Source organism: Octopus sinensis, linkage group LG8 (genome assembly GCF_006345805.1).
Source record: "Octopus sinensis linkage group LG8, ASM634580v1, whole genome shotgun sequence".
Lineage (NCBI taxonomy): Eukaryota > Metazoa > Mollusca > Cephalopoda > Octopoda > Octopodidae > Octopus > Octopus sinensis.
This window is the reverse complement of record NC_043004.1, coordinates 91,184,333-91,198,057: the sequence shown is the minus strand read 5'-3', so window position 1 is coordinate 91,198,057 and position 13,725 is coordinate 91,184,333. Positions and strand designations below refer to the sequence as shown.

General features: G+C 37.6%; 1 protein-coding gene across 5 annotated transcripts in view; it reads left to right on the top strand.

Moving 5' to 3' along the window:
- The first annotated feature begins 1,021 nt into the window (after window positions 1-1,021).
- LOC115215213 (transforming growth factor-beta-induced protein ig-h3) overlaps window positions 1,022-13,725 on the top strand; it is a 45,123-nt gene continuing 32,419 nt past the window's right edge. For 4 of the 5 annotated variants that reach the window (XR_005000442.1, XR_005000441.1, XR_005000440.1 and 1 more), the window contains exons 1-2: window positions 1,341-1,780; window positions 7,507-7,666. Coding sequence is in view for 2 of the 5 variants with exons in the window: in XM_029784421.2 (XP_029640281.1) it covers window positions 1,547-1,780; window positions 7,507-7,666 (394 nt within the window). In the remaining 3 variants the exon portion in view is untranslated. Of the gene's footprint in view, window positions 1,206-1,340; window positions 1,781-7,506; window positions 7,667-13,725 lie in introns of those variants that run through there. The other variant, XM_036505586.1, reaches the window with a different exon arrangement.

Here is a 13,725-nt window from a genome sequence, read left to right as displayed (position 1 = left end):
TTGCTTTTGTTGTTGGAATTTGGGTGACTGGGTCAGTGTTATTGTTAGTGTAGCTGATAGAATAATTATAATACTCAGCCAGACATAATTATTAAAGACAAGGAAGAAAATACTTGTGGACTAATCGATGTAAGTGTTCCCTCTGATGAAAATATATCTGTAATGGAATTTGATATATTAAGTAATTATAAGGACCTGGAAATTGAAATACAAAAGATGTGGCATTTTAAAGTGAGAACTGTTCCCTTTATTGTAGGTGCTCGGGGTATGATAAAAAAGGGATGTCAGAAACATCTAGACAACACCCCAGGAGAACCATGTCTCAGAGTAATCCAAAAGTACTGCCCACATCCTTAGAAAAACCCTCTCAATTTAAATGTCTGTGTTGGATTACATGATGATATTTCGCTACAGTCCCTGCAACTTCCTCTCCCCAAGCTTTCAGTCATATTGTAACATCACTTATTCTTCACTTGCCCTAGGAGGCTGGGTGCGTCTTGGTAAGTGATTGTAACAAACATGCAGATTTAATAATAACAGTATCTGATTCAGATACAAGGCTAGAAGTTTTGAGGAGAGGGGATTAGTCAATTACATTGATCATAGTACCAGAATGGTATTTTATTTAATCAACTCAAGGTGGAAGAAAGGCAAAATTAACCTCAGCAGAATTTGAACTCAGAATGTAAAGATTTAGAAGAAATACTACAACGCATTTCCTCAAAGCTCTAACGATTCTACCAGCAACAACAACAATAGAATAATAATAATTATCAGTATTATTAATGTCCCAGTGCTTGATAAAGCAATGTGCTTACAGATTGGCCAATCCCAGATGACAAATGCACAACACATATATACATATATACACAACCACTTATACTGACACACACACACTCACACACACACACACACACATTGTCATTTCATCATATATACATATATATATATATGAATGTAGGTATACATGCACACATCTATTTATACATATATATATCACTTCTTTATCTCTCGTTTGTTCACTCAAATACATTCAGCTACTTTATGAGGCATGTGGATATGATGCTGTTGTATGTCTGTAACTGTATTGTATGATACTATCATATAATACCTCTGTACGTACTGGTATATAGTACCATTGTATGTATACAATATTACGTTATAACTAATGCATGTATATGATATATATATAAGTATTTAAAAATATATATATATATATATATACATATATAGTTAATCCAAACAAGAAAGCACAAAAAACACAACAACGCGAGGACGTGGAACAAATATAGTATTATTGGACGCTCAGGAAGGAAGGAAAGAAGGAGGGTTTACCCTTTTGAGCGGAGCTCTTCGTCGGAAACATAGGAGAAGGAAAGATCCAGAGAAGGGAAGACAGAGGAAACAAAAAAGTCGCCAACGGTACACACGCGGTCACATTTTGAATATAAATATTGCATTCTATTTTTCTGTGGAAACTTTGTGTTGATCTTAGGTACTCCATGGTACCATCTTTTTTTATTACTTGTGTGTAAAACTTTATATAATGCATTGTACCATCTCTTTAGTCCTGCTGCTGACCACAGTCACCAGCAATGTCCTTACATTGGAACCAGATATAAATTACTCAAAACTGGACAATATGCTGGACGATTTCCGCATAGAACTCAAAAATTTTATGCAGAATACCTTTAACAGACGTTGGCTGTCAGAGACACTACGCGGTTACAGCACCAGTGAGAAGGCATATGACATCGTGCTCAGACTAAATGCAACATTGGTAAGGGCTTTTTGTCTTCTTCAGCCTCTTCCTCTTCCTCTTCTTCTTCATCATCATCATCATCATCATCATCATCAAATGCTGCCAAGGTTGACTTTGCCTGTCATCTTTTTGGGGTTGATAAAATAAGTACCAGTTGAGTACTGGGGGTGATGTAATTAACTTATTCCCTTGCCCGAAATCGTTGGCCTTATGCCAAAATTTGAAACCGTTATTTTCATCATCATCATCATTATCATCTATTTATTAATGCACAATTATTATTATTATCTTTATTGGTGTTCTTACTCATTTACTTGAAATAATTTCATCCGTCCTCCATCCCTGTTTATAACTTTTTTGTTTTGTAGTTCTGTTGTATCATGCCTCTGGTACATATGTCTGCATGTATATATGTGTATATGTATCTATGTATGCATGTATGTATGTATGTATGCATGTATGCATGCATGTATGCATCTATGTATACATGCATGTACGTATGTATAGTTAGGTCAAGGTTATCACTTGCAATTGAGGATGACTTTTGTAGTATATAAAATGCATTTGCTAACTGTTTTAAGTGCTTGTATAGCTACAAGCAGACATAGACAGAAATGGTTAAAGCTTATCTCAGGAAGCTGACACTCAGAAAGATGAGAAAGGAACACAAGTGGTTGGACACTGTACTGTAGAGAATCCATTCAACTATGCAAGCATAGAAAAATGATAATGTTAATAATGATGTTGATGATGACGATGATGATGATGATGATGATGATGATGATGATGACAATGATATATATGGATATGTATGTATGTATGTATGTGTGTGTGTATATATATATATATATATATATATATATATATAGTCAGTAAAAAAGGGGTAGAATTAATTAGTTGTTAATCAATTCGAGCAGTATTCGGTATGTAAAAAGACCATTTACGGTACTTTATATATATATATATATATATATATATATATAGGGGGAGAATTCACAAAAAAAAAAAAACGAAAACAGGTGGTGTAGACAACAAACAGATATATTGGTATAACACTCGGGAAGTGAAAAAGTCTTTGACATTTCAAGCCTGCGCTCTTCCACAGAAAGGAACACAAAGACTATAAGTGAAGCTACTTGCCTAAGGTGCCATGCTCTGGGACTGAACCAGAAATCATATGGGTGGGAAGTAAATTTCTTCCCACAAAGCTATACCTGGAGGATGTTTATCATGCAATTCAGGAAATAGTTAGGAACAAGGAAACAAATCAAGCACAGTCAGGCGGTATTTTTGTAATTAAGTGTTGTTTATATTGGGTCATAAGGACTTTACCATTGTTTAATTTGATTGATTAATTTTCACTATTTACTGAAAAATTGTTTATTAACAAAATACAAGGAAGAAAGTGAACACGACACATTGAAATACTCCTTCCTAAACTATGACTCATGGTTTCTTCATCCCACTCCTTCTTAAATTCACCAGTCTAGCAACCTCTGCAAAGAACTCCTGAGCGCTACTTTTTTTTACTCAGGATTAAAACCATGGATAATATCATGTATAATAGGTGAAGGCATAGATAAGCACAGGCGTGGGTGTATTGTTTAAAGTTTGACTCCCAACCATATGGCTTCTTACCATACAGCCATACCTATACCTATGACATATGTAGATAGATAGATAATAGATAGATAGATAGATAGATAGATAGATAGATAGATAGATAGATACATACATACATGCATACATACATACATACATACATACATAGAGAGATATCCTAAATATTTCAATGTACATGCATGTGTGTATACACACACACGCACGCACACACACACACACACACACACACACACACACACACACACACACACACACACACACACACACAAGGGGTGTTCATTAAAGATTTCCCCTGACCCACTTCCCAAGGACTGGAATAAACGAAACTTGGCATAATTATTAGCTTTTCTCTACACTTTTTCCATCACTTTATGCAGCTGTGAAGACCTCGTCTGTAGAAGTCAGTAGGTTGCGTCTGGAGCCAAGACTTTACCTCAGAAACAAGTTAATCATCATCCAAAAACGTGATTCCCTTTCAAAAAAGACTTCATGGTTGGAAAGAGTGGAAGCTAGATGGTGCAAGGTTGGGAGAATAAGGGGGACGAGGAAGAATTTCACAGTCACTGGAGTGTGCTTTCATCTGGGCAACATGCCACACCTCTCTGCTTTGATGGCATCCCACTATTTCTGCAGCAGAGAAGCATAATATGTCCCGTTAATTGTGATGCCCTTTGCCAGAAAATCCATCATCACTACTTTGCACTTGTCCCAAAATTCTGAGGGTTGGACACGAACCTTCTTTGGAGGTAGTGAGTTATCATGCTTCCATTAGTTTCAGGTTCATAGTGATGGACCCATGTTTCATTCTATGCTGAAAAAATACTCCTTGCTTTCTTAGTACATTGCCAAAAGAGCCTGGGAGCAATTGATTCATTCCTGCTTTTGAAAAGGCGTGAATATCCAGGGAACCCATCGTGCAGACAACTTCCACATGTGCAAATGATTGTGAATGATATTTTCCATGGACCTTACACTTATCCTCACTTCTTGGGCTAGTTGTCCAATAGCTATGCAACTATCCTCCAAAATGACAGCTTCCACTTTATGGATGGTGTCGTCACTAATGGCAGAATGTGATCCTCCAGGAATAGGGGCAGTTTCCACTGATGTTCGACCACATTTGAACTGGCAGTGCCAGTGCTTGACTACATCATATGATGGTGCATCATCACCATAAACTTCTTTCATCTCATCAAAAGTCTCTTTTGGTGTATGACTTTTCAAGTATAAGAACCTGATCACTGAGCTGCATTCAACTGCTGCCATTGTAACACCTTAGTCGACTTCAGCAGTTATAAAAGACAAACAAATACTAGTGGAAAGCTGCAATTTAGAATGTGACATGTAGAGACATGTATGATTATACCTGTACAAGTTCTGTTACCTGCAATAACTGGAAGGGGGTCAGGGGAAATCTTTAATGAACACCCCGTGTGTGTGTATATATATATATATGTATGTATGTATGTATGTATGTATTATATATATAAATTTATATATATATATATATATATATATATATATATATATATATATATATATATGTATGTATGTTTGTGTGTATATATATATATATATATATATATATTGGTAAAAACGGTAAGATAACAAAAGAAAGAAAGAGACCTCAATATTATGTAAACAGAGGAAATTTATCTGTAAAATAATATGTGACAGTTATTCGGTAGCCAAGATAAAACTCTGAGTTTCAGATGCCGAGGTGGAAATCTACACCACCATCTCTTCGGTTATCTGGCCACCTGAAAAACACTATGAAAAAAGACCGTTATACAAAGGGAAATTACTGTGTTATAGTCTGCTACTTACGCAAAAGTGCTAATTCAAATGACCACTAATTAAGAGAAGGTTAAAAGTTCATAGTAAACACATAAGCGTGCCTGTTCATACGTACACATGTGCACTTGTGCACTCACGTGCATACATATACATCACCATGAAAACGTACACATCTTCACTCACATTTTTCACCAAATGTATATGCATAAATATACAAACTCATACACACACACGCGCACCGTAAAAGTTCATACATACGTCTACATACGCACAAGCACAAGAAAAAAAGGGTTAAGGGTAACAATACAGAAAAAAGCATAAGGAAGTATACAAAGAGTAAACTACGTTCCTATATGGACACACCCTTACGCACGCTCACACATGCCCATATATGTACATACCCGCACACGTCTATATATGCATACACACGCACACAAAAAAGATTATACATATGCCCATACAGTTCATATGTGCCAGCTAGTACACTTATATACCAAATTTTCCCATGATAAGGACATAGAAGACCTGTGTGGGCAAGCGGTATAGTCTCGGGCCAACCAAAGCTTCGTGAGTAGATATGGTAGACGGAAACTGCTTATGCCATACCATCTGCAACGTTGCACCTACTAGCTGGCACTTTACATATGAACTTTCTACTCCATAACATAGACCATACTTTCAAATCCATCACTGTATTTCTATGTAAAAATAATGCGAATTTCTATGTAAGCATAATGTGAACTACTGCCTAAATTCGCCCTTCCTGAAAACTCCTCCCAAGAACAACTATACTCACCTATCCACCATTGGATGAAGTAACATGGATCCTGGATTACACCACGGGAAGTTTGTAGCTTATTTCCCCTTCCTATACCTAATTTATTTTTAAAGTTGTACTTCTTTCACAGCCTCACATTTGCTCCTATTCTTTTTCTGCCCTTTTCAATAATGACAAACACACAGTACCTATCGTTAACTGTTTATTATATGTATTAGCCCTCCTAACCACTTAGACCCTCTGAAGAAGCCTAGAGGCACACTTATCATCCAAACTTTATCTACCCATCCCTACAGAACACTGATGAGATGGAGGTGGCATGGAGGATTTCATTGCCTCATGGCAGAAACGGGTGTAAGGAATTGTTCTTTTGCTCTATTCTCTAATATTAATACACGTGTGTGTAATACATAGTTACTACATGTGTACGTTTTCTTCAAATACTTTCGAATGTCTTGGAATAAATAGACACACTGGAATGTCTACCGGCTGATGTATGTCATTTTGTATCCTCTCCATTTTCTTATTTTCAGTATAAATTAAAGGTAACCACTTTTTACTCCTGCCCATAAATGACATTCAATTGTGAGATTGCCATGAGATAACCAGCATTTGGGTATGAATAATTGTGTACACTATCAGCAGTATATTAGACAGACACTATCCCTTAGTTGGTTGGTTTCCCAACCTCTGACCCATGTATATATATATATATATATAAATAAGCAACAAGGATATCCAGAGGTAATGCAGTACGATCATTTTATGCAACTCCATTTAATTGAACAATGCAAATCGATGTAATGATTGCATTGTTCAATTAAATGGAGTTGCATGAAACGTTTGTACTGCATTACCTCTGGATATCCTTGTTGCTTATTTTGATATATATATATACATATATTTCTGTGAGGGTAATTTTTCATTACCTATATATATATGTGTGTGTGTGTGTGTATGTTATATATATATATATCATCATCATCATCATCATTTAGCGTCCGTTTTCCATGCTAGCATGGGTTGGACGGTTCAACTGGGGTCTGTGAAGCCGGAAGGCTTCATCAGGCCCAGTCAGATCTGGCAGTGTTTCTACGGCTGGATGCCCTTCCTAAATATATATATATATATATATATATATATATATATATATATATATATATATATATATATATATATATATGAAAATATATGGTAACATAATATTCCAGCTATTAGTAACTGTAATTGCTAGTTGTACAAAATATACCTAATATATTGAAATACATTGACCAAATATGTAGACAAAAAGATGTACACACCCTAAGACTTATTCTTCGTAAGCCTAGTACTTATTCTATTGGCCTCTTTTGCTGAACTGCTAAGTTACAGGGACATAAACACACCCACATCAGTTGTCAAGCGATGGTGGAGGGGGGGGGGGAACACACACACACACACACACACACACATTTCTGTTAATAATCTAACAGAAAAAAATGGCTGTTCTCATTGAATGTGGCTCGAATTATTCTCCTAATTATGCCTTTTTATTTTCTTTTTCAAGTTTTTGAAGCTGCTGAAGAAAGCTAATCTTGACAGCATACTGAAGAACCCTAATTCCAAATTTACAATATTTGCTCCAACTAATGAAGGCTTAATGAAACTACCTGACAAGATAAAAAAAAATTCCACACTTATGAACTCTATCCTAAGGTTCCATTTAGGTAAGATATCCTTGACCCTTTTTTTCTCCAAATTTCCATTGAAATACATTGCATTTGTTTCAATTAATTTTTTTGTTGAACCGTTACATTACAGGGACATAATACCAGTTATCAAAGTGGTGCTGGGAGACAGACACAAGAACACACATACATATATATAATTCGCCATGATAGATCACTAGCCACTACACATTCTTTATTTTCTCTCCTTGTTTCTTTCTGTGTTCCTTTCTGTGGAAGAGCGTAGGCTCGAAACGTTAAAGACTTTTTTCACTTCCCAAGCATTATACTAATACATCTGTTTGTTGTCGACACCACCAGTTTTCGTCTTTTGTTTTTTGTGAATTCTCCCCCTACGTATATATATGTGTGTGTGTGTGTGCGTGTAATATATATATATATATAAGCTTCTTTCAGTTTCCATCTACCAAATTCATTCACAAGGCTTTGGTCAGTATGAGGCTATAGTAGAAGACACTTGTCCAAGGTTCCACATAGTGAGACTGAACCTGGAACCATGTAGTTGGTAAGCAAGCTTCTTAGCACACTGCCATACCTGTACCTATATAATGAAGAATTTAATAAAGTAATGCACGCACACACACACACACACATATGACAGGCTTCTTTCAGTTTCTGTCTATCAAATCCACTCACAAGGCTTTGGTCGGCCCAAGGCTATAGTAGGAAATACTTGCCCAAGTGCAGAAATTATGTACCCCAAAGGAATTTAAAGATAACATAATCCAAGTGAAGAGTAAGAAAATCCATGAATCAAGTACTTTAGATCAGATAGGACATAGAAGACCTGTGTGGGCAAGTGGTATAGTCTCGGGCCAACCAAAGCTTTGTGAGTAGATATGGTAGACGGAAACTGAAAGAAGACCATTGTATATATATATATATATATATATATATACGTGTGTGTGTGTGTATTTATGCATGTGTGACTTTGTGTCTATGTTTGTCCCATATGACATATGATGTTATTTTTCTGTTGATATTATTCTACAAGACCCTGCCTGGGACTGAACTTAGAATCCGAGTGTTAGTAGCCTGCACTCTTGTCCACTACACTATATGCCTATGGGCAATTACAGAGTGAATTTTAGGGCTTATAAACCTAGTATTTTATCTTTTCTTAATACTGGTTCCCATATTACATTCATATCTGCACTAGGTCTGCTTAGGAGGTTATTGTGCCATAGCATATGTGCAGCCTCTTTTAATTTTTGTACTTTCCATTGGTGTTCTCTGTCAACTATTTTAACTTCATCCCACAGCGGGAGGTGTTCTCTGTTTTTCCAAGCATGATTGGCTTATACTCAATTTTTCAACATCCTCTCATGTTACAGCTTGACAATGCTCTACTTCCCTTGCTTTAAGAGGGCAGATGTTTTGCCTTCATATAGCCTACCACAACTGCATAGGATAGAGTAAACACAGTTTTTGGTCATATTCTCTTCTATGGGTGGTTTTACTCAGAGAAGATATTTACAAAGTGTTGAATTACTTCTTAATACTATCCTGATGTCATGTGGATCACATTTCTTTTGTATCGTTTCCAAGAGGCCTTTGATATAGGGTGTGCTCAGTATATGGGTTTCATTCTCTCTCCTCTTCCTAAGTGGAGTGGACAGTATGTTCTTCGAGTAGTTGTTGCATAGCAGATTGTCTCTTAGCCTGATCATTTCTTCCTGGTGAGTATCAGGATCACTACTTATTGTCTTGGCTTGATGGTTTAGGTATCTCTGCACTTATACTCTTTTACACTTTTACTTGTTTCAGTCATTTGACTGCAGCCATGCTGGAGCACAGCCTTTAATCGAGCAACTCGACCCTGGGACTTATTCTTTGTAAGCCCAGTACTTATTCTATTGGTCTCTTTTGCCAAACCGCTAAGTGACAGGGACATAAACACACCAGCATCGGTTGTCAAGCAATGCTAGGGGGACAAACACAGACACACAAACATACACACACACATACATATATATACATATATACGATGGGCTTCTTTCAGTTTCCATCTACCAAATCCACTCACAAGGCTTTGGTCGGCCCGAGGCTATAGTAGAAGACACTTGCCCAAGGTGCCATGCAGTGGAACTGAACCTGGAACAATGTGGTTAGTAAGCAAGCTACTTACCATACAGCCACTCCTGTGCCTTATGGAAATGAAGTGAAAAATACGGGACTGATTACAGATGGTAGATGAGTTACGTATTTTTTAAATTTAATTTAGAGCTGTGTTTTGACAAAATTCTTTCTCAAATCAATTGCATCCTTCTCACTAAGAACATTATGTGTGTGTGTATTATACGTTCATAAAATAAAGTTATTGTTACTATAATAAGAATTTATTTCTTTTTATTCATACTAATAAAGTATATTCAGTTTTGTCGGAATTTTTATTTGGTGTGCTGCAAAATAAATTCTCTTGGTCCAGTGTATCATGAGGTAAAAAAAGTTTGGCAAGACACTGCTGTACACCATCAGGTCCAGCAGCTTTCCAATTGCTTATCTTTTTACTCATATTTCTGATACTGTCTTTTGTGAAGTGGATAATAGCCTCTTGCTGGGGATAAGAAGCTGTTTACATCAGGCTGCCTTGCCATTCAGTTGTAGTATTATGTTGTTCTTACTCCATATCTTACCCCAAAAAAGTCGGCTTCCATCAGCATCAGGGACTAATCTTTGACACTCCATATCATCATTAATCTCTTGATAAAATCTTTTTTGGCCGGTTCTAAACAATTTAAAGTATAAAAGCCATCTCAATATGGCTAACCACAAAATGGGGGGTGTTACTGTAGCTTTTTAGCCCCAGGAGATCATCGTCTCCAGCTGGCTTTAGACACACTTTCTGTGCCCTTGAAGTATTTGCAAAGGGAGGCCATCCCTTCCTCGTAAGCCTGAGTGATACTCACGGACCGGTTTCGAGATTATTGTCTCTTATCAACGGGCAGTAACCACCAGGTCACGATGAAAGACAAGGCCTGCTTTGCAAATATATAAGAGTTTTTCTAGTGACGTTTGCCACTGATTTCGAAAAACTGACTGTAAGCATTATTAAATCTCAGAGTGAGATGTAAACAGTAACCGCTCGACAATGTAAAGTATAAAAGCCATCTCAATATGGCTAACCACAAAGTGGGGGTGTTACTGTAGCTTTTTAGCCCCAGGAGATCATTGTCTCCAGCTGGCTTTAGACACACCCGTTGTTCAAACCTAGTTAGCTTAGCTTTTTTTGAGGTATGCACTGCTTCACTTCTTCTTCTTATTATTATTATTATTATTATGTGAGAGAGCAATGTATGCCATCAAAGTGACACTGGGGTAAAATATACAAAGCCCAGTATACCCATCATGACTACCCGTCTGATAAGAGTACACTAGGCACATGCATCACAACCATATGTGCGCGACATGGTGATCTCATATCAAGGTAAACAGCACATGACCTTGCAGGTGGGGCTCAGTTAGAATTTTCTTCAGGTCAAGTAGCCCATCCCACTCAAAAGGTCCCTGAATAAGGGTTAGTTAAGGATGTTGAATGAAACACCCATGTTTCCAGAGGTGAATTATTCAAACTCCAAAGAATTTCTTTCAACATATGGGTATGATGCTCCCCACTACTTCTGCTTGTGATCAGAGATGCACATATCATCAGCCACCAAAGGACATGCTCAACTGGGTAAGGTCAAACAACTGACAAGCAAATCTGTGGTATTGAGCAAATTATTTGTTGTAGCCCATCTTTTATACCAAGACAAAAGAATGTACATGATAACACTTCCGATCAGTTAAGATCAGAAGCCATGAGAGCCACTACCTGGTACTGCATCAAGGCATTTATTATTACTATTGAGTGAGAGAGCAATGTATGCCATCAAAGTGACACTGGGGTAAAATATACAAAGCCCAGTATACCCATCATGACTACCCGTCTGATAAGAGTACACTAGGCACATGCATCACAACCATATGTGCGCGACATGGTGATCTCATATCAAGATAAACAGCACATGACCTTGCAGGTGGGGCCCAGTTAGAATTTTCTTCAGGTTGAGTAGCCCATCCCGCTCAAACGGTCCCTGAATAAGGGTTGTTTAAGGATGTTGAAAGAACCACCCATGTTTCCAGAGGTGAATTATTCAAACCCCAAAGAATCCCTCTCAACACATGGCTATGATGCTCCCCCACTACTTCTGCTCGTGATCAGAGATGCACATATCATCAGCCACCAAAGGACATGCTCAACTGGGTAAGGTCAAACAACTGACAAGCAAATCTGTGGTATTGAGCAAATTATTTGTTGTAGCCCATCTTTTATACCAAGACAAAAGAATGTACATGATAACACTTCCGATCAGTTAAGATCAGAAGCCATGAGAGCCACTACCTGGTACTGCATCAAGGCATTTATTATTACTATTGAGTGAGAGAGCAATGTATGCCATCAAAGTGACACTGGGGTAAAATATACAAAGCCCAGTATACCCATCATGACTACCCGTCTGATAAGAGTACACTAGGCACATGCATCACAACCATGTGTGCGCGACATGGTGATCTCATATCAAGATAAACAGCACATGACCTTGCAGGTGGGGCCCAGTTAGAATTTTCTTCAGGTTGAGTAGCCCATCCCGCTCAAACGGTCCCTGAATAAGGGTTGTTTAAGGATGTTGAAAGAACACCCATGTTTCCAGAGGTGAATTATTCAAACCCCAAAGAATCCCTCTCAACACATGGCTATGATGCTCCCCCACTACTTCTGCTCGTGATCAGAGATGCACATATCATCAGCCACCAAAGGACATGCTCAACTGGGTAAGGTCAAACAACTGACAAGCAAATCTGTGGTATTGAGCAAATTATTTGTTGTAGCCCATCTTTTATACCAAGACAAAAGAATGTACATGATAACACTTCCGATCAGTTAAGATCAGAAGCCATGAGAGCCACTACCTGGTACTGCATCAAGGCATTTATTATTACTATTGAGTGAGAGAGCAATGTATGCCATCAAAGTGACACTGGGGTAAAATATACAAAGCCCAGTATACCCATCATGACTACCCGTCTGATAAGAGTACACTAGGCACATGCATCACAACCATATGTGCGCGACATGGTGATCTCATATCAAGATAAACAGCACATGACCTTGCAGGTGGGGCCCAGTTAGAATTTTCTTCAGGTTGAGTAGCCCATCCCGCTCAAACGGTCCCTGAATAAGGGTTGTTTAAGGATGTTGAAAGAACCACCCATGTTTCCAGAGGTGAATTATTCAAACCCCAAAGAATCCCTCTCAACACATGGCTATGATGCTCCCCCACTACTTCTGCTCGTGATCAGAGATGCACATATCATCAGCCACTAAGGGACATGCTCAACTGGTTAAAGTCAAACAACTGACAAGCAAATCTGTGGTATTGAGCAGAATATTTGCTGTAGCCCATCTTTTATACCAAGACAAAACAATGTACATGATAACACTTCCAATCAGTTAAGATTTATTATTATTATTATATTATTATTATTATTATTATTATTATCATCATCATCATTATTTAAAACAGTTTGATTTGGTTCCATGCAACTTAAAGTTTTATAGGCTTCTTACAGAAACCTAGCTCATCCTGGCTCAGATAACCAATTCAGTTAACTGAACCTGAATGAGTTGGGTTTCTGCAAATATGCCTATGAAACTTTTAAGTTGCATGGAGTCAAATCAAACTGTTTTAAATAATAATATATGTAATTCCTACTAAATGTGTCAAGTGCCTCTTTCTTTCATTTGTCTACTTATATATATAGGCGCAGGAGTGGCTGTGTTGTAAGTAGCTTGCTTACCAACCACATGGTTCCGGGTTCCGGGTTCCGGGTTCAGTCCCACTGCGTGGCACCTTGGGCAAGTGTCTTCTACTATAGCCTCGGTCTGACCAAAGCCTTGTGAGTGGATTTGGTAGATGGAAACTGAAAGAAGCCCGTCATATATATGTATATATATATATATATATATGCCTCTGTGTGTTTGTGTGTCTGTGTTT